Here is a 23159-nt window from a genome sequence, read left to right as displayed (position 1 = left end):
ATGTTATCACAATGCGGTAATGAAACATTTGAGGAGCGATATCTAAATGATAAAAATATCAAAGTGAATGAATAAGTCCATAGCCCGAGTCAAAAGTCTTAGTTTCCATTAGAAAAACATTGATAATTGACAGTAGTCAAAGTAAATATTTTTAAAAAAACCAAAAAAAAAAAAAAAAAAAACCACTGAAAATATATTATATCTATCACATATAACAATCTTTTAGAATAAACAAATAATATTTTTAAAAAGTAAAAATAACAAAAACAAATGTTTTTAAATTTCAATCTCACTTAAGTTACCATCACCCTTGACAAGAAGGTTAAATACAGTGAAACCATAATCTTAAAGCAAGTGTTCTCTTTAAAAAAAAAAAATATATATATATTTTCAATAATCGTTGGTACAAGCTAATGTGATTGTAAATAAAAAGATACAAGATAAGAAATTTTAAATAATAATAATTTTTCTTAAAAAAGAAGAGTTACATTTCTGTTAGCATCAGTTAAACTTTGTTGTTTGCAGTTCATGTGACACTTTTTGGTCCTTTCAGCCCCAGTTTATAGAATAGTCAAAAGATTTAGATCTAGCCATCAAGCAGCAAAGAGAATATAAGACAACACAGGAGACTAGTTTTACAGAGATCAGAAATAGGTCCTAGAAAGATATACACTTGTTTCTTTTGTTTTTAAGGGTGTAGTGGTACGGAGCTTGCAACACATTTAGGTCATATCAGCGACAGGAAGAAAATGTGATTGAAAAAAGTTCTAGAATTACAATTAAAGTACCCAAGAAAAAGAAAGACAAAGGTGAATTAGTCAAATAGGGAATAGATGTAGATTCCAAGAGCACACTATCAGTATACTTAGTTTGAGATTACCTAAATATCTAATCCTGACACAAGCACAGGTCCCCAGGACAAAACCAAGTAATCTCATTCCCAGACTAAGACAGAAAGCATATTGGAAATCAGGTATAGGGGGATAGAAGACACAGAAGTGCCTCCCTGCCCACCATGAGACTATGACTATGAATTGGATAGTGAAAAGATTCTAGATGTACAATTAAAAGGACTTGAGAAAAAAGTAAGACAAAAGGGAGTGGTTCAAATAGGAAACAGATGTAGATCCAAGAGCACACCATCAAAGTACTTAGTTTGAGATCACCTAAATGTCTCACCCAGACACCAGCACAAGATCTCACTAAGAAGAGGAATGCATTCAAATGCTTTCATTATACATCAAAAATAACAAAAGATATAAGAGAGATGATTTACAAGGAAAAAAAATATCATCTCCTATCATCTCCTAAAACATTAACTTTGCATTCGACTGTTTCTCTCCCAGCCAAACACTACGGTCAGGGCCAGGGCAAAACCAAGTAATCTTATTCCAAGATAAAGATAAAGCAAATTGGAAAACAGATATAAGGGGATAGACGACACAATTAGAGTAAATGCCACCCTGCCCACTATGGGAGGCCAGGAACCCCACCCAGATATCCTTGTTTGAAAACATTTTAAAGTCCAAAGTCCCAAGGTAACACTGCCAAAGAAATTTCTAAGATGGGTACAAAAGAAGCATTATTATCAAAAACTTGACATTGACGCCACTCATACATAATGGAGAGATGATTCACAATTTGTTTAAAAAATCACATCTCGTAATCCAAAAAAAATATTTAAAAAAAAGATTTAACTACGTCACTCTGAGACTTGGATCAATAAACATTTTTCATAATAAGAAACATCCATCTGACTTATACTTTGTTCGAATGACCAAAGGCATGACCTTTGAATTCCGAAAAAGGAATCTAAGTCGCATGGAAGGAACAAATGCACAGGGGGTAAAGAGAGAAAGGGAAGGTGAACTATCTAAATTCACTGACTCAGGGGACAATCATTCTCCTACATCGAGGTTGTCATTCCAACAATTACAGCACAGTTTAGGGGTTAAAAAAATCTTATAAACAAAACATAATTCAATGAAAAGTTTACAATGAATGATCTCCCTAATCTATCTTAGTAGTTCATAGAATTCTCCAAAGTTTGAATATGTTTGATACCTCATATGAGATTGACAATTCATTTTTTAAATATTTAAAATAAGGATGACAAAATAAGAACATTAATAATATTGATGAGAGAAATAGTAAAAGTAGTAGTAGTAGTAATAATAATAATAATAATAATAATAATAATAATAATAATAATAATAATAATAATAATAATAATAATAACAATAATGATAACTATAATAGTAATAATAATCCTCATTTGCAGCAAATTTAATTTGATATACTCTCTTTCTCTGTTTTTGTTTTGTTTTTAAGGGTTTTACGGCGCTTGCAACACATTAAGGTCATATCAGCGCCAGTAAAAAGGAAGAAAATGGGATAGTAAAAAGTTCTAGAATTACAATTAAAGAAACCAAGAGAAAGTAAGACAAAGGGGGAACTAGGAACAAATAGGGATCAGATGTAGATTCCAAGAGCATACCTTCAATGTACTTAGTTTGAGATCACCTATAAGTCTCATCCGGACACAAGCACAAAATCCAACAAGGAGGAATACACTCAAATGCTTACATTATACATTAAAAATAAATAAGATAATACATGACAGAGAGATGATTTACAAGGAAAAAAATATCATCTCCCAAAAAAATATCTATGCATTTGACTGTTTCCCTCCCAGCTAGGACTCCGGCCAGGGCCAAGACAAAACCAAGTAATCTCATTCCAAGACAAAGACAGAAAGCATGTTGGAAACCAGATATAAGGGGATAGAAGACACAGTATGAACCTCCCTGCCCACTATGGGAGGTCAGGATCCCCACCCAGCTCTCTTTCTCTCTCCCCTTCCCAATCATGATCATCTATCTCTCAAACTTCTCAATTCCCACCTCATATTTTTACAATTATACAGTAATGATCAAAAGTAACCTTACATTTTTGTTTTCTGCGACCCTCTTTACATACAAAATAAATCCACAAATGTTATATACAGGCCTGTAAATGGATGGTGAAAAAATTGTCGGAACTTTTGGAACACGCGAAAATAGACCAACAGGACTAAAATATGGAACACAACACAAATATTTAACACTGACACGTCAATTGACTAGACACGTCACTCCCCCCCCCCCCCCCCCCCCCAACCTATTTATAATACAATTAGCAGGTCCTTATTTTATGGTACCAAAAAAAAAAAAAAAAAAAAAAAAGAGTCCTGATTATTTGAGAGAGTACACACATATCTGGTCCCAGGTCTTTTTTGTTTGTTTGTTGCTTTAGGTCTCTTCCAACACAATTGAGGTTATATGAGAGACCGCTGAAACAAAAAAACAAGCAATCTAACAAAAATAGTACAAATGTAAATCAAAATTATAACCTAAAGATATCATAAGCTAAATTATAAATAACCAAGAACAAACAGGCAGAAGATTTACAGAAAAAAAATATCCCTGTCAAAAATACAATCACAAACCAAAGAAGCAGGATAGGCTAGTAAAGAGAAGAAGAAACGACATCACTATCGGATCGTACACCCATGCGAACATCATAGGTATATGATTCAAGGGTGATGCTCCCATCCAACCACCCACTGGTCCCAGGTCTGAGTCAGTTGTAAAATGAAAGGAAGAGAACAATTCCTACCTTTTTGAAGGGTGTGTTACATTTTTAAGTTGATTCTTTCATTTATTTGGATTAATTCTTCTAAAAGAAGAAGAAGAAAGAAGAAGAAGAAGAAGAAGAAGAAGAAGAAGAAGAAGAAGAAGAAGAAGAGAAGAAAGAAGAAGAAGAAGAAGAGAAGAGAAGAAGAGGAGGAGGAGAAGGAATAGGAGGAGGAGGAAGAGATGCGGTCATGTGTGAAGATAACATGATAGATACATTGAATGCATTATTTTGTGTTCAGTTCCACACTTGCCAAATAGGGATCATTAAGTGACTATTTTCAAACCATCATATTTCGCTTGAAGCGATACACACACACTATAATATATATATATATATATATATATATATATATATATATTTGGTAACATTCTAAGCAGAATTTTATTTTCTTTAAAACATGATATACAATTTGATTTCCTTTAATGCGTATTTCTTGCCATGGAGAGCATATAAAAATATAAATGTAACGTTACGTTTGATCAATACTGTATATTACACGAAAATCCAAGATTAAATATCATAATCAATCTAAGTCAGGAGTTGTTTGAGGTCTCTCAGTTTTGACAGGAGTACTAGGACTGTTGAAGGTTGCATTTGTGACTTTATGATTTGACTGTGGTCGACTGGGGCCAGGAGTGTATGCATCGTCTGACTCATCGTCACTACCATTATCTCCAAGGAGACTCTGTAATAAACCTCCTAAAAAAAAAAGAAAAAAGAAACAATAATTTAACATGATTTAAGATTGGTTTTACGCCAACTTTATTAATTCCAATCAACATTTTAATTAATATTTCTATATGACTATAAATATAGACATAACTCTTTCTCAAATAGAGAAATTAAATCAAAGATTTCCAATTCTGGTGCGGATAGTTGGTGATAGTGATGATGCTATGGTAGTGGTAGCAGTTATTATGATGATGATCATATGATAGTAATGGTAGTAGTGATGCTATGGTTGTGGCGATATTAATATTAATCATGATACTGCAAAGGAGACAGAAGGGAATGGTTACAAGTAGATTGCAGCAACAATCTAAAGTTGCGCCTAACGTAAGTCTCATGGAAGCATGGGAAACACACGGTTAGTTCTGGTTCGTAAAACTGCTACACAGCATTTCAGGGAGATGACATATGGAAAAAAACAAACAAACACTAAGCTGTGCTTTGCTGTTTTACACTTTTTAATAAACTTTTTTTTCCCCTAAAAATAAAAATTATACTGCCACTTTATTTGACTGAAATCAAGATCATGTTATAGCTGAGTAATGATGGTGACCCAATTAGTGAACTATAGATTAAGCTGCACACCAACATTTTTGTTTCATGCTTTTGAAACATATCTAGATCTTCCACCCCCAAAAAAATCGGACAAAAAAAAACAAAACAAAAAAAACAAACAAAAAAACAATCTTTTTTACTTTGTGAGACACATTATTAATAGTAACTCACCAAAGAACCCCTGTGGTGTCTTCTGAGGAGCTGGCACACCAAAAAAAAGTTGACCAATTTGATCCAAATACTGAAAAAGTTTTAAAATAAATATTGCGGTAAAACATTTGTAGTCATATTCTACTACCAATGCAATGACAAAAGAGAAAAAAATATATTCATTCTTCCACATGATGCTACCAAGACTCAACACCTAGACATTCCGAAGCCACTAGATGCTCAAACAGAGGCTGTAAAAGCAAAAACAGAATGTTTTCCTCACCTATTCTATGATGACAGAAATGTATTATAGAAATAATAAAAACATAAATCAGATTGATGATAAGTGAAGGGTTAAACAAATTCCATTGTTTCAAACTGTCAGCCTAACAAATGTAGTAAGACTTGTATCTTTAAAATTTAGAGTAATAACATACAGCCAAATTATCCGAGACAAAACAAGTCTTTAATCGAAAACTTGTGATCCTTCCTCATCAACAATCAATACCACTTAATCAAGAGAAGTTGTTAATGATAAACACTTATACGACGCATCTATCCCTAAATGGACAGAACGCACAAATGAAATGGATCTAGTTATGTAAATAAACAATTGACCTTTCACCCCCCCCCCCCCCCTTCCCTTCGATTGTTACTTTTGGTGGATAAATTGTGTGCAAAGTCATGCTGTACAGTTACAACATACTGTATAAGAACTTAATTTGCTTCTATGTTGATTCTGTCTAAAATTCAATCTGTCCCTTTTCTGTGTCATTCATAAGTAAAGTCACCATTATCATAAGAAATATGAGTGGCAGTATTAGATACAATCTAAGTAACCCATTACAACATAGAACAGTCATTTCACTCTTACCTCTTTGTAGCTGGGATCCCTTTTTATAGACAACTGGTACTTTTCACATAAAATTGTGAATACAGCTAATTTGCCACTGTGAATTACAACAGAGTTTAATAATTTTTATCATGCAAGATTTAATTTTAATTTCACAACACAAATCATTTAGGTCATGTCAAGATATTTTATCCATGATTAATTCAACAGAATTGATAGTCTACTTTAAAATATGTAGATTGCGAACCAGTTGATAGAAAATTACAAAGTCTACTAACATACCTGGATAAAAAAATATTCTTTAACATTTCTGTTTCGCAATTCTTCTGACTGTTTCGCAATTCTTCTGACCCCCTTGTCATTGGATAAGATAAATATTAAATTTGTTGACATTCAGCTAATAACACACACACACACACACACACACACACACACACACACACACACACACACATAAACCCTAAAGAACATGGTAGCTCAAAAGGGAAGGGTGCAATTTTTTACTAACGCTGTCAATGTGTCATGTGTAGTTGGTATAGATCTTGTCTACAAAATTTACTAGGATGGCCATTATTATTTTTTCTGTAGGTATTCTTTATTGAAAGTTTCAAAATTAAGTAATCTTTGCTGTGCTTGTTACAAACCAGTCCCTGCTTGGCCCTGAACAAGTCACCCCATTTTAGCTCATGATGCCCAAATCTTACAACATTTAGAGTGTTGTTACTCATGACTAAAAGAAAATTGTCTCTCAATGCGATGAAAAAGTATTGAATAAGAATGATGCAAATACCTAATTACAATTTTCATAATATACAAGAAGTAAACAAATTCAGATCTGAAAAAAAAAATGGTTTACAAAAATTAAATATTCTTTTCACCACAATTTACATGATAAAAAGTAGAACTTTCTATTGAATAAAGCCTTAAAACTTTTTGGTTATCGCACAAAATTCAAGTGTCTGCTTGGATTAAAACTTACATCTAGATAAAATAGATCTTTTTATTATAACTTACTCAACATAACAAAACCTATCTTTATACTACACAGATATAACAAAATAAAACATAAAGAAATAAATCACCGTGATTTAAAAAAAAAAAGGATGTCGGATGGAGACTAACAAGTCAATGCGGACAATAAATTGAAGTAACTTTATCATGTAATAGTCATATAGAATTTATATATAAATATAGATAGCATCCAATTAGAATTTGAAAAATACCAAAAAAAAATAAATAATAAAATTAAATAAAAAGCAAACTATCCAATCCTGGTTGTAATGACAAGCCTTGTCAACAATGTCAAATGGAATGACTTATCCAGGGAATATCTGACTGGTTCCATGATTTACTGACACTGTAATTTGTAGAAACTAAAACATATATAAATTCTTCCATAATCTTTTTTTGCTTACACAATTAAAGTAGTAACACTATCAGCAGGAATATGCAAAAATACTGGCAATGGGTGAGATCTTTGGAAATGCTGGATCTTATGTGGAGGTACTGATAAACTCTACACGAATCAACTCAAAAAGTATAATTACTCACCCCTCCAAAGCTATCAGGAGCATCCATATAAAATTGAGAAGTGGTAGACTGTAAGGGGGACCACTCGGAATGGCTGGATGTTTGCGAGTGAATGTCTCAAAACAATTGTTAGCAGTTGTTTTGTTCCGAAGACACAAGTATCTGAAAAAAAAAATCAAAAAGAAAGAAAAGGTAAAACAATATAATAAAATTAAACGGAAAGACAAGGGATTTGTCTTTGCCAACATATTTTTTTATTCCAGCTAGGTTGAGGTCTTACAAATTCAATATCAATTTTTTTTTTAAACCATGAAACAACTCACCCAATGCCTCCTAAAAAAAAAACATTAAAAAAACAATGGTTAAAAAATAGCTAGTCGTGAGAGGTTCTAAAAGACCTCTCAAAGAGTCTGGATTCTAATTCTAATTAAAAAATATAATACCAAAGAAAGTCATCTGTGAAAAGAAATGTGTATTTAACAGCACTTGAGGCTCAAGCCATGTTACCTAATTGGTTGCATGTAGATATTAGTGATCTGAGTAGTGAGACTTGGACTGAGTGTAAACAAGATAGATTTGAATTTTCAAAATGGCTGACTTAAACACTCAACTGTGAAAGCGTATTGTTTACAAGACTTCAAACTCATTAGTGATTTTAGGAACTGTGTGGGTTTTTGAAAGGAATTTATTTTGAGAATAGATACTGTGAGACTTGGACTGATTGTAAACAAGATAGATTTAAATTTTCAAAATGGCTGACATAAACATTGAACTGTGAAAGCGTATAGTATACAAGACTTCAAACTCATCAGTGATTTTAGGAACTGTGTGGGTTTTTGAAAGGAATTTATTTGAGAATACTGTGAGTACATTTGGACTTGTGCATCAGATTGACCAGCGGACTGCCTGTACTCCAAGTCCAAGATGAGTGCTATCCCTAAGACAAGAAGTGGAAGCAGAAGCGGCAGTGAGAATCGCAATCACATTAAACCTTCCAAGGACAGCAATGGAGTTGATTCGAAAGTGGAAACCTGTCAAAAGTAAACAAGCTTCTGACAATGAGACTGATTTTCATATATGTATCCTGTGCGATAAAAAATTTACAGAGCAATCAGATAGCCTTTTGCAGTGTGATAGATGTGATGGTTGGGCATGTACTGGTTGTCTGAACATGTCGCCCGAGACGTACTGTGCCATTGCAAGGCCAGACCTTCGATGGTTCTGTGAATATTGTGTGCAACCAGCGCTGCTCTCAGTAAAAGCAGATAAAGCCATTGAGGATAAGTGCAGTGAATTTCTTGGAGCTGTAGAAGCTAGAATTTCAAATATTGAATCTGAACTCACACACAAGCTTCAATAGTGGATCTCAAAAAGTTGGAAAATAATGTGAAGTCACTGGAGGAGAAAATAGGCAAGCTATCAAGCACGCAAAATGAAGTTGAAACAAAGATTGGTGAAGCCACTGCAAATTTAGCATCTGACGGTGTCAAAGAGATGGCTGAACGTGAAGCACGAAAAAACAATCTAATTGTGTTCAATGTTCCGGTTCACAAATGTGATGATCCTGAAGCTCGCAAGGAGGCGGATGCCAAATATTTTCAGAAGCTTTGTAGACAGGGTCTAGAGATTGAGGCAGGAGTTGAGTACAGGAAGATTGTCAGATTAGGGAAAAAGAATGACGATAATAGACCTATGAAGATCATATTAATTAACAGTGATCAAGTATCACAAATCCTAAAAGCAGCGAAGAACCTTGGATCAAAGCCTGAGTTTAAACAAATTAGTATTGGACGTGATCGTACCCCTTTAGAAAGAGAAGAATCGCGAGCTCTTGTCAAGCTAAAACAACAGAAGCAAGCCGAATCAGACAGAAACGGGGAGAAGGCCAGATGGGTCATAAGACATATGAGAATAGTAAACGCCTTCAGGGATACACCAACAGCGGTTATCCTCAACCTGGGCAAGGACAGGATGGAATAGGACGTCCAAAATCAATGCTAAAATGCATGTGTACAAATGTAGATACTTTGTTAAACAAGCGTTTAGAGTTGTCTCATTTTCTTTTACATGAGCAGCCAGATATTTTCTTTGTATCAGAAGTTTTACCAAAACATTTTAAGTGGGCTGTACAGAAAGCTGAAGTTGATATGGATGGTTATTGTTCATTTTCTAATTGTTTTGACAACCAAATTAACGGCCACAGGGGTATCATCATTTATGTGAAAGAGGAGATAGGTGCACAAGAAATCACCCTGACACCTGACCAAAAGTTAGCTAATGAGAGTGTTTGGATCGAAGTGAAAGTGAGGGATGGTGAAAAATTACTAGCTGGATGTGCGTATAGGTCTCCAACTAGTTCCCCAGAGAACACGAATAAGTTGTATCAGACTATGCTGGACCTTACTAAGGATAGGGCATATGTATTAATCACCGGTGACTTCAATCAACCAGATGTTGATTGGGTAAATGAGACAGCCTCAGGCAACAAAGCATTAGAATTCTTAGAGTTCTATAGAGACTCTTTCCTCTATCAGCATGTTAAGTCGCCAACGCATTTTCGAGGGGATCAGAAACCAACCCTCATAGACCTAGTTTTATCATCTGAAGAGAGCATGGTGAAAAATTTGACTCATAACGCTCCCCTTGGCAAAAGTCATCATCGTGTTTTAGCTTTTAACTTTGTGTGTAGCACAAAAATTGAAGTAAAGAAAGAAAGACGGTATAACTACAAAAAAGCTGACTTTGATAAACTGAGAAAGTGTGTGAATGACAGCAATTTACTTGCCAAAATTCAGGATAAGGATGCAAATGATACATGGAACTGCATCAAAAAGACTGTAGAAACTGCAACTGAGGAATGTATTCCTAAAAGTGGATCAGGGCCTGCAGGCAAACGCAAGACACCTGTCTGGTGGAGTGAGATGGCTATGTCTAAGTTACGTAATAAGAAACAGACATACAAGAAATACTTGGGAACACTAGACCAGAGAGACTGGCTAGCCTACACAAGAGCCAGGAACCAAGCAAAAGCGGCGTGCCGGAAAGCAGTTCTAGACTATGAAAAGTCTATAGCGCAAGATGCGAAAAATAATCCAAAGGCATTCTTCTCCTATGCTAAAAGTAAGATGAAAGTGCAAGAAGGCCTAGCCGACCTCAAGGATAATGACGGTAAACTTGTGTCAGCTGACAAAGATAAGGCAAACCTCCTCAATACATTTTTCTGTAGTGTATTCACAAACGAGAGAGTGGGGGATATTCCTGATTGTGAAAAATCTGAAGTTGACTCTTCTCTTAGTGACATTATATTCACTTGTAAAGATGTGTGGAATAAGCTTAAAAATTTAGGCTCCTCGAAATCCTCTGGCCCTGATGGGATACACCCATGTGTACTAAAAGAACTGGCAGAACAGCTAGCAGAACCCTTAGCAGAGTTGTTCAACAAGTCACTTAGGGAAGGGAAGCTGCCCAGCATCTGGAAAGATGCAAATGTAACTCCACTTTTTAAAAAGGGTGAGAAGAGCAAAGCAAGTAACTATCGTCCGGTATCATTAACGTGTGTGATTTGCAAAATAATGGAATCCGTGATTAGGGACAAAGTAGTCAAATACTTAATGGAACAAAAGTTGCTGTCTGAGTATCAACACGGTTTTATATCAAAACGCTCATGTACCACTAATTTATTAGCTGCTCTCGACTCTTGGACTAGGTATTTGGACAGTGGCATACCTGTCGATGCAGTGTACCTTGATTTCGCCAAAGCATTTGACAGTGTTCCACATCAACGCCTTATTAAGAAACTTGGATCATATGGCATCAGTTCATGTTTGCTAGCTTGGATCTCAGATTTCCTGATTGGGAGAAGACAGCGTGTTAGGGTGAACGGCAGTTTTTCGGACTGGGCACCAGTATCGAGTGGTGTTCCGCAGGGAAGCTGCCTTGGTCCAGTTTTGTTTGTAATATTTATTAACGATCTTCCAGACGTTGTGGACTCTCTGTGCCAAATGTATGCAGATGACACTAAGGTGTTCTCTAGAGTAGACAAGGAAGAGTTCATAACTCAGCTCCAAAGTGATCTTGACAGCTTGGTACAGTGGGCTGATAAATGGCAGCTTAGGTTTAATGCAGACAAGTGCCATGTCTTGCACTTGGGATATAGAAACCCGCACCATCAGTACACAATGAGAAATCATGACTCTAGCGAGACTGTCATACTTCAGCCTACTGAAGAGGAAAAAGATTTAGGTGTGTTAGTAGATCAGGAACTGAAGTTCTCTAAGCACATAGAAACCCAAGTAAATAAAGCAAACAGAATCGTTGGCCTCATTAGGAGGTCGTTCACATATCTTGATAGAGATAACATGAGACAATTGTTCACTGCACTTGTACGTCCCCACTTGGAATTTGGCAATGTAGCATGGGCACCACGACTACAGAAAAACAAAGACCTCATAGAAAGTGTTCTAAGACGCGCAACTCGGGTCATTCCGGGATTCAAAGATCTAGAATACACAGAAAGACTGAAAAAGATAAGAATACCTAGCATGCAGTATAGGAGAGACAGAGGAGACCTAATTGAAGCGTACAATACACACATAATTTATACTATGTTAGCACGAGCCCTCTAAATCTTGATTCCACCAGCACCACCAGAGGACACAAATTCAAACTCTCCAAAGAAAGGTGTTCTCTAAACCTTAGGCAGAACTTTTTCTCAGTTAGGGTAGTCGACAAATGGAACCGCCTGCCTGCAACAGTTGTCGACGCCCCTTCATTGCAGGCATTCAAGTGCCGTCTTGATGCTCATTTTGAAACAGAAAAATACTGTTTGTAAAGTTAAATTCAGACACCTCCTTCCACATGTGGCATGCCCAGTTTTGAGAGACTTGAATTATATACGTTCACGAATGCACAAGAGCAGATAAAAGGCTGTAAAAGCCTACATAAATCTGGACTTATATCATATCATAACCAACACTATCTTTAATTGGCAAAGAAAGATACTGATAAACATTGATCTATGATAATAACAAGAACTTTTTCTGCCCTCAATTTCACATTATTTATGCTTACTATAAAAAATGAAAATTTGTATTAAATCAATAGAGGAATATTATTTGAATAAGTAATGAACATAACACATCATTGGCTCTATGACTAGGAGCGCAAACTCGTAGAACATGAAGTCACCACTAACAATCATTTCATGTTCCTCATAGTTATATTGCAGTATAAATTTAAAGACAAAAAGTTGTTCCGCATATTTCGCTTTTTTTCTTCTTTTTTCTTTTTAAATTGATGTTTTGTGTAAAAAGTTGCAACAATGGACAAGATACTAAACTTCGGTTAATCGCAACATTTACTCTGATCCCAAGGTGTTGCGATTATCCAGAGTGGAATGTATTGTGAAATATTATTAAAGTTTAGAAAATAAAGACCATTAAGGTAAACTTATTTGCTTTGTTCCCTTTATGGAAGTGTGAAGAAAAACTTTATTAAAAAATTATTTTTTTTGTTAGAAAACAAGACGTTTTCTTATACAAGTGTAGGCCTGATAACATTGTAGGGTTAAGAGAAATTGATTTTTTTAAAAAATTAGATTTATTTATAAATATTATATGAATGATAATGTTAATGATACCTACCATTTTTTTCTTCTTTTTTTTGGTATTCAGATGTGATTGTGTACATTTTTAGTGGCTATTGATGTTTTGATTTGAGATCTCTGTTGTAGTCTTTTTTATTCTATTCCTTCTTCTTCTTGCTCTTAAATGTGTATATTGTTTGCTTGTATATGTACAAGTTGCATCAGCAGAACAACACATCCCTGCATTTTTAGACTGCATAATTTGTCACAAGATTTCACTTTTGATTTGGCATAATTTGGGCAGGGGGGGGGGGGGGGGGGGAAATGGCATTTTCCTGGAGGGACAGGTGATTTATTATAAATGAAAACATTTTAACAGTTACATGAAATAATGACTTAGTTTTAGAACTATTTTCATTCTCGAAAGTTAAAACAGTGACATTCGCGGAACCTTTTTCATTTGAAAATATATATGCTTACTGTAAAACAGCCTGAGTGATGAAGAGATCAACCTCTGAAGGATAACCATAATTAATGTGAAATTCTAGCAGCATCTGTGCACACCCTTCTCCATCCGCAGAGTGAATGTAATGATAATGAGCCTGAGCATAGTTCCTCTCTAGATTAGATAGAAAATATTTGAAACAAAGTGTTATGGATATTGTCTTTAAAAATGTTTTTAAAATCGACCTTTGTCAACAGAGGTAATCCTTTTACTTGGACAAAAGCATACAATTCATTTAAATGTAAATGTAGTTTGCTTATGGGTTAAAAGGTATCGAGAAATTGGTCTTTAATAAGTCATTATCCGAAGCAATTTGAACAATAAAAAAAAGTGTAAGAGAATATCTTTCAATATTAATCAACTACTTTTGATAAAGAGAACATATCTGAAAAATCAAAGCCTTTCATAAAAAAATGTATTTGCAATGAATTCATTTTGTATTCCCATATATTATATATATATACCCCTAATATGGATGAGATGAGGTCATAGTTATCATCAACTTATAGATTGTTTAAAAGTTTATATCTTTAAACTAACTATTAGAGTCTTACGCTGCCAAAGTGTAACACCAATTCTTTGATGTAATTCAGGATGTCCTCTTCGATGTTCTTTGTTGACTTTACTGGTCCAATTGATGGCTTTGGTCAGGTAAGGTTGCCTCTCAGGACAGTGCGGGTCCATTTTTTCAAACAAAACCGCTAGCCTATCTAATGAAATAAGAAAATAGAACAAGTCTCAGCAGTTGAGATTAAATCTTCTGTTACTCCCCTTCCTCCTATTGTTTTCCTTTCAACCTCTTATTATAAATATTTAGATGCTTCCTCCAGCTATTTCAATGACAATTGAGTTCTTTTTCTTGATTGACTTCAAATACATACTCGCTTTTGGTTTATTATAAAAATTGCCAAAAGAGATAGTAGCAGGACAGTGACTAGTATTGACTTCTGCAAAATACAATATAGTTGTCATGCTAGTTCTCGGTGAAAGAATTTGATCATCAATATTTACTTAAAAATGATTTTGACTTAATGCAATTCACAGCAAATTCTATTCAAATATATCTAACATGGTAAAGTATTTATAAATCATCTATAAAATTAATATATACAGACAAAACTGGCTTTTAGGTCATTTCTATTTTAAGAAGTGAACCAAAATGTATACTTTATTGTTTAAAAAATGGTCAGAGGAAATATCTTTCAATTACTTTTATTTCTTCATTTTCAATTAGTCCCAAGTTTTATGAATATTAGACTGTAACCTAAATTCTTCACTTTTTGAACTTTTTTGCACTTACCTATACATTCTGTTGTCACCTCTGTGGTAGATTTATTCAAAACCTCTAACAATAGAAGACTTAAATCTGCTCCACTGCTGAACTGAAATAGCAAAAAAGAAACATGTAAAAATAACATTCATATATAGCTTACATTTAATTTATATAAAATATCACAATTAATACACAAAGACATCTCCAACGGAGAGTGTTTCATTTACCATGTCACATAAAAAATAAAAAAAAGAGGTTGGTCATAGAAGAACAATTACGTTTATTGAGTTTACAAAGTGTCTATTGTGCTTGTCATAAATTTTTGCAAAAGGCATACAATATAGAAGGTTAGCTGTCAAATAGATTTAGGGTTCAGCATCTGTACCACTCTATGGTCAGAGGTACCTTTCGGCAAAGTGAAGCAAAAGGGTAAACTTACTAATGTAGGTCCCACTAGCAACTTGTCGATGAGCCCAGCCTCAAGCTACCAAAAGGCTAAGACGATGACTTACTTATGTAAGACAAGCGAAGACCCTACACTGCAAGGATGTAACTAGGCGGCAATTGCTTGTGCAATATCACACTTACAATTAATTTTCAATTGTATGATAAATAGTCTTGACTTGGCGGTTTCTTGACTTCGATTACCAGAGCTATCCAATGTTTAGTGGTAGCTTGTTAATGGTAATCACCTGTAATCAACTGTAGAGAAGAAATGAGTGCAACTTCGACAGTTGTCTTCACCCAAACCTATCTTCCACTTTCCCTATCAGGGTTCATGGCAATAGATTTAAATATAAAGAAATGATGACGAATTTAAGTCCTCACTGTGTTGGGCCTAATGATGTTAGCAAAGCAAATGTGTAGGGGTGATTTACGAGAGAGAGAGTGAGAGTAATTTACAGATTTTCATGCATCTATTTATATATTATTGAACGGTTAGGGCTTTAAAAATGGTCGTTTTAAAAATATATCCCTTCACAAACGCGTTTGAATCACTTCGTACTCTCTCTGGCATATTTTCTTTTGTCGGCCTATCCTTTACCTACTTTCCATTGTTTCACTCTTTATAATCTCGTTGCTTATTTTTTGTAAAAAAAACATATGAATTATTGGTTAATATATATATATATATATATATATATATATATATATATATATATATATTAAAAGAGAGAGAGAGAGAGAGAGAGAGAGAGAGAGAGAGAGAGAGAGAGAGAGAGAGAGAGAGAGAGAGAGAGAGAGAGAGAGAGATTTATTGTCATAAGTGGCCGGAAAGAAATAGAAGTATGCAATCAATGGAAATAATCATGTGAGCAAAACAAAAACTAATTTCAATAGACGGAAAAGGATAAGAAAACATTTTAAAATTCCATTTAGCATTCAAATGGTGATGAAATCAAGTGCTGGGAATGTTCCAAAAGATTATTGAGAAAACTCAAAAGAAATCAAGCTTATAAGCATAAATGCAAATTAAAAGTAAGCAGGATAATGAAAACAAGAGCATTGAAGGCGGAGGTGACTAAGGAATCGAGGAGGAAAGAGTAGGATGAGTGGGAAGGTGAAGCATAGAACACAAGAGTAAGTAAGTTATGGGAATAAATATGTTGACAACACACTTGAATAATAAACTAAATCATAGATTAAAAAAACATTGTTACTGAATGGATTAGAGTGGGTGGGAGAAGGGCACAGAGTGCAATAGGAGAGTAAGTTGCTGGGCTTTAGATCTATTGACTAAGCACTTGAATGTTACACAATAATTACAGCTTTAAAAGACATGCACATGCAGATTTGATCAAAATTACAAATCATAAAATATGCTTCCTTACTTAACAAATTTGATTCTTTCACTAACTGAGCATTATATTCATGCAGCATTGGAAGATATATAAAGAATGTGACTGACCTGATTATGTTGCAGCAAAGTCAAGGCACCTTTGTAAAGAATTTCAGCTGCCTCAGTATATTTTGACTGATTACTATACCTGTTGAGAAGAACAAAAAAAAAAATGTTTTTATAATAACTCAATATCAAAAAGTGACTAGATGTCGCTCTATTTTGGCAATACCTTGTGCTATGCGAGAAATCGTGATAAAAATTTCAGCCAATGGTAGAGTGGCTTTGGACAGTTCAGTAATTTGGTTATCGCAAAAATAGGGTCACTAAAATCATTAAAGGAAAACATCTGCATTCTTTATAATCTGTGAAGAAAATATTGTTCAAGTCAAGGTAAAAAAAAATTCTTCTAGAAAGTTAGAAAGTCATGATTAAATATCACCACTGGACAGGTTGCTCTGTTAGTCAAGCTGTTAAACTCTAATTATCATTATTATTATTATTATTATTATTATTATTATATTATTATTATTATAAATATCAGTTTATTTTGATTACTTGATCATCAAACCCACCCCACCTACAATGCGGTGTTTACGATATATAAGTTGTTTTTTTCTGCCACAAAAATGACGTCTATTGTGGTACCTACTTTTACCCAATTAAAAAAAAGCTTTGTGGGATGGTTAAAAGTTTTAATGTTTTAGCAGCAATTTTTCTTGACCCATAGCTTTTTCTATTTTCAATTGGGTCTTTAAATTTTAATTTCTATATATAAACAAAGATAATTGATTTTAATATCTAAAGGAATTAAAACATCAGAGAGAGTGTGAGAGTACATGAGCAAATGTTATGTGTATATGTAGTAACAACTGATTTAATGTTGGTTAATTTTATGTTTTTATAGATATTTTATTAACTTCCCTTATTTCTATGTGCATTTGGAAACATTCCATATTCTGGAATGTGGATAATTGTTTAAAAGAGCGGAGTTTCAAATATGTGTTTGGGAATAATGAAATTTCATTATCCCCAGACAGGTGTCTGGGGATAACGAATTTTCATTATCCCCAGACAGGTGTCTGGGTATAATGACAGCCTTTCTTCTTTTCTCTTTTTGCGTTAAAAAATGTTTGGGGTCAAATTTTAAAATCTTTCTCTTAATTAAACAGGTAGCTATGGGAATACATAGCCTAGCTAGTGAATAGATGTTTTTTTTTTTTTTTGTCTTGTTGTCGGTTTTCGGCTTTGGGGCGAGTTTGGCATTTTGCATAAAATCTTTCTGCCAATTTGTTACATGTGTCTGGGAATAACGAAAATTGTTTTTTCCCAGACAGGTGTCTGGGAATAATGACAGCCCTTGATGAATTGATGAGATGAGGCGCTGTGATTATCCCCAGACACCTGTCTGGGGATAATGAAAATTCGTTATCCCCAGACACATATTTGAAACTCAGTTCTTTTCAACAATTAGCCACATTCCAGAATATGGAATGTTTCCAAATGCACATAGAAATACGAAGTGGTTATTCAGAGTCGACTCTGGATAACTGTAGGAAGTTATTCAGAGTCGACTCTGGATAACTGTAGATGGTTATTCAGAGTCGACCCTGGATAACCATCAATGTGTACAGATATTTAGAGCCGAGTAGCCTATCGAATTATCGAGTTGAGTTCTTGCGAGATGAGTTTGTTTCAATTTGATACCTGTTTACTACGGTTATTTTGTGACTTTGGCAATTTTAATGCCAAATTCTTAAAACTTGGCGATTTTTCAACTTCAGTCGCATTAAATAAGAATCTTTTTATTAATCAATTGCAAATCATATTCCATCAACAAAGCAAATTTAAATTAGCTTATAAACAATCTTTTCTTAAATCGATCAGCCTAACGTATCTCTCTATTACCAAATGATATCTATAAACATAATATGAAGATAGAAGGGTGGCTGGAAAAGAGAGAGAGAGAGAAGAGAGAAGAGAGAGAGAGAGAGGAGAGAGAGGAGAGAGAGAGAGAGAGAGAGAAGAGAATGAATTGATTTTTTAAAAATTGTTTAATAATTAGACACAAGTTGTAATGAATTCTATAAACAAATTCAGAACAATCAAACAAAAACAAAACAAAACTTAAAAAGGAAGAAAAAAAAGACACGCTTATAAACCTTCTAAAATCGTCAAATGAATGTATTATCATGTTACAGCTAAAACGTACACAAATATTTACACCCATTTGCTCCATCCCCTTCCCTTTCGATCATCTTCTCATTCATGGCCACCATGTGTCTTGGGCTGCCTTTGACATTTGGCGCCAGCGTGTCTAGACTAACGTCATAAATAAAGGAGTGGCACCAAAATTCATGCAACTGAGCAGAGGTGTCAAAAAATGATAGAAGGCATATTATTGTTTTTTCCCCCCTGAACTACCACTGAGCAGAAAATGTTTGACATGACAAAAAAACAACGGAACATTTATGAACAAATCCTAAAATCCCAGAAATCCGCGGAAGATTATCATCACCGGTCCCCACTATATTTTTTTAAATATTTCTTTTTTTTTTTTTTTTTTTTTTTTTTTTTGGATGCAAAATCTCGACAATTTGCAAATTTTGCGGCCGCAATGCAAATCACCGATGCAAAAAACTGCCATGACAGAAGAGACAAGAAAATACCAAAAAGTAAAACGATTTTTTCCCGTAGGGTTAAACAGAGGTGGGAGAGAAGAAAAAAAACCCAGAAAAACCGTGTGGTTGGTAACTGGAAATTCATCACTCATAACTGTCTAGTTATTCAGAGCAGTTATTCAGAGTCAACTGTCTACAGTTATTCAGAGTGGACTCCCCGACTCTGAATAACCGTAGACAGTTATTCAGAGTCGACTCTGAATAACCGTAGACAGTTATTCAGAGTCGACTCTGAATAACCGCAGCCTAGAAATAAGGAAAGGTAATAAAATATCTATAAAAACATAAAATTAACCAACATTAAATCAGTTATTACTACATATACACAATATGAGTCGACTTCGAAGTGGGTGTCATGGCCGAATGGTTTAGTCGTCTGCCCTGGAAGTTTTATCAGAATCGACGTTGTGGGTTCGAATCCTGGTTTCGCCACTTTTTTTTTTTTTTTTTAAATTCCGTCTTCTTTTTACAGAAAGTTGCAAGGGATAAATGTCCCATCCATCCTCCCCCCACCTCTTTTTTTTTTTTTTTTTTGTGCGAGCTATTTTTTTCTCCTTTTGTTCCGTTTCTGAGCATGAATTTCTTAAAATTGTTTTTATTTTTTTTTTAATTAGCTAGTGATTGTTTTTTTCTCCTTTATCTGACCATTTGGTCGCTCTCTGAATATTTCTGTTTGTTTGCTTTTTAATTATTTATTCTTTTTAGACACTTTTTGAGATCCGAGTGGGGACGAATATGACAATTTGCTAGAAACTAGAAAGGAACCAAGAGAGAGAGAGAGAGAGAGAGAGAGAGAGAGAGAGAGAGAGAGAGAGAGAGAGAGAGAGAGAGAGTTCGCATATTGTGTATATGTAGTAACAACTGATTTAATGTTGGTTAATTTTATGTTTTTATTATAGATATTTTATTAACTTTCCTTATTTCTATGTGCATTTGGAAACATTCCATATTCTGGAGTGTGGATAATTGTTAAAAAGAGCGGAGTTTCAAATATGTGTCTGGGGATAACGAAGTTTCACAGGTTTGAACAGGTGTCTGGGGATAATTACAGCCTGAGATGAGGTGAGAATAATGATGTTGACAGACCAGACAGTTCAGGTGATAAAGTTGATCATTGATATTATAGAATGATGTTGCTGATAATAATAATAATAATAATATGGTTGTTAATGATGAAGGCAATAAAACAAAAATCGAGAAAATGGCTGGAAAGTTAAGCAGTTACTCAGTGTTACGCAGGGAAATCTTTGGAATATTGGATGATCGGGTCAGGAAACAGGATTGTGTGATGAACCTCAAAAACGCCCCAGCCGATAGATACATTTTCTGGGTCAGCCCGAAACTGATAAAATAGTTTATTGAACCCACCTGAAATAAATGGTTCTTAACATCTGGTGTGCTTCATAATAGTTTCCAGCATTTATAGAAGCTTCACATTTGGTGAGAACTCTCTCGACCCCACGGATGTTTGGATTCGTGGCCATGTTGAAAGAATGAATGAAGTGACTACATGGACATATTTCGTTACCTAAACTTTAGGAAGATGCAAGTCCTTGGGAAGGGAAGATGTTATTTAGGGCAACCAACGTGAACTTGAAATGTCATAAGACAGAGGCAACAATGATTTACAAGCCCACTATGCAATTACTAATATAAATTACATAATTCCTTGTTTACATGATATTTGTGTCTAATCATTAAAAAAAAAAAAAATAATGGCTTGACAACTATAACATATAGCCCCCTAACACAGTTTAGATAAGTAAACATATTAAATCATGTCTCGTTCTACATGTTAAATGTTGCTGCGGCTAGGGACCCTTTGTAAAGCGCTTTGAGCACGTTTAGTGGATATTGCCCTTTATATAAAAGCTCAAAGCTCAAGCTCAAGTACACGTCGCCCTTAACATATAGCTAAATATAATACTTGAAAGTATGAATTATACTCAAAAGTGAACTAATTTGCCCATATATTTTAGTATAGAAATAATACTGTGCTGCAGCTATAACTGTACCATACACACACAAAAAATCCAAACAAATAAATTGTATACTACAACATCATCTAAAAAAAGACATAGAAACAGGTTTATACTCAAGAGAAAATCAACTTCTTTTCTCGCGATCAGAGATCTGCATAGATTTATAAATAGCAACAGATAGGTTGAGCAGCAGTTTATATTATTATAAGACAATGGGGATGCACGCCATAAGCTCCAAGACCCTCACTCGCTTAGTTCAGACTTATCGTATCAATATTATGCTCTCTCTCTCTCTCTCTCTCTCTCTCTCTCTCTCTCTCTCTCTCTCTCTCTCTCTCTCTCTCTCTCTCTCTCTCTCTCAAAAAATAAATAAATTAATAAATTAAAAATTTTTTTTTTTTAAATTGAGGTTTTAGAAACAGAACTTACTCTCCTCGATAAGGATATTTCATCTGATTCAAATAATATTATATTAAGCTTAATAAAAATGGAATATTTAGCATCAGGTTTCTCCCAGCACATTAATACATTTTTCAGACTCTCTGCCCCATAATGTGTCACTGCCTAAGCTGACTCATGGGCAGCTGCCTTGCTCTGGCGAAAGGTCTTGTTTAAGTGCGTAGCTAGGGTGAGGTCTTCCCACGGGTGGTTGTCGGGTTTCCGTAAAACGTACGCACAAAGCATTGCAGTCTGGAAAAAAAAACTTGTTAAAAGAGGCCTTCGACGTGTCCGAATGGCCCAAGTCATCCCGGACTCAAACTATATGCTATATGGATATGACGAGTGTAGGGCCAACGGCTTTTCAATAGCTCCCTCGCCAAATAATGCCGCACCACTGTCTGGTCAAGCATAACACGGGTGGATAAATATATTATGTTCAGTGCCTTACTGGGCGCCCCAAACACAATCCGTGGCCGGAGTTTTGCAATTATTACCGTCACCCAACCATCCGTCAGTGACCATGTCCGAAATCGCTTTGCTTTGTTACACTACGAGACATCGAGCCTTTCTGACTTAAGCTCACTTATACGCTTTGGGGTGCTGCATGCTGACCGAAATCCACTCCAGTGGGGAGTGAATCAGAGACCATGGGAGGTACCTAGATGGGAACCAGTGGGGAATGAACCAGAGACTACAGGAGGTTGGCACCAGTGGGAAGTGGACCCAGGACTTTGTGAGGTGGACACCGGGGGGGGGGGGGGGGTACTAGAGACTATAGGAACAGAGCACCAATGGGGATTGAACTGGAGACTACGGGAGGTGGATACCAGCGGGGAGTCAACCCAGAACTATGTGAGGCAGGCATCAGTGGGGAGTGAACCAGAAACTATGGGAGTGGGTAGCAGTGGGGATTGAACCAGGTAATCTAGGAGGTAGGCATTACTGAGAAGGGAACCAGAGACTATGTGAGGTGGGATTGAACCAGAGAGTATGGGCGGTGGGTACCAGTACCAATAGGGAGTTAACCCATAACGATGTGAGGTGGGCACCAGTGGGAATTGAACCAGAGACTATTAGAGATAGGCACCAATGGGGAGTGAACCCAGAAATGTGTGACGTGGGCACCAGTGAAGAGAAACCAGAGACTTTGGGAGATTGGCACCAGTATTGAGTGAAGCATAGACTATGGGAACTGGACACCGGTGGGGAGTGAACCCAGAACTGTGTAAGATCGACGTCAGTGGGTAGTGAACCAGAAACTATGGGAGGTGAGCACCAATGGGGTGTGAACCCAGAAATGTTGGAGGTGGACACTATTGGGGAGGGAACCCGGACGCTTCTACTAATTGTCGGGCACT

General features: G+C 35.3%; 1 protein-coding gene across 1 annotated transcript; it reads right to left on the bottom strand.

The window, feature by feature from the left end:
• Positions 1-3822: 3822 nt before the first annotated feature.
• LOC144974127 (Golgi to ER traffic protein 4 homolog) lies at positions 3823-20863 on the bottom strand. The gene is made up of 9 exons (XM_078917027.1): positions 20747-20863; positions 16767-16845; positions 14885-14966; positions 14139-14294; positions 13560-13698; positions 7517-7657; positions 5987-6062; positions 5134-5203; positions 3823-4377 (listed from the first exon to the last, which is right to left on the bottom strand). Exons 1-9 carry the CDS (start codon positions 20860-20862, stop codon positions 4202-4204), a joined length of 1035 nt encoding a protein of 344 aa, XP_078773153.1. The 5' UTR covers position 20863; the 3' UTR covers positions 3823-4201.
• Positions 20864-23159: the final 2296 nt, after the last annotated feature.

The sequence above is a fragment of the Berghia stephanieae genome, chromosome 5 (genome assembly GCF_034508935.2).
Source record: "Berghia stephanieae isolate SIO BIC M18660-M18661 chromosome 5, UCSD_Bste_1.3, whole genome shotgun sequence".
Lineage (NCBI taxonomy): Eukaryota > Metazoa > Mollusca > Gastropoda > Nudibranchia > Aeolidiidae > Berghia > Berghia stephanieae.
Note: the sequence above shows the minus strand (reverse complement) of the source record. Positions and strands in the feature narration are given on the sequence as shown.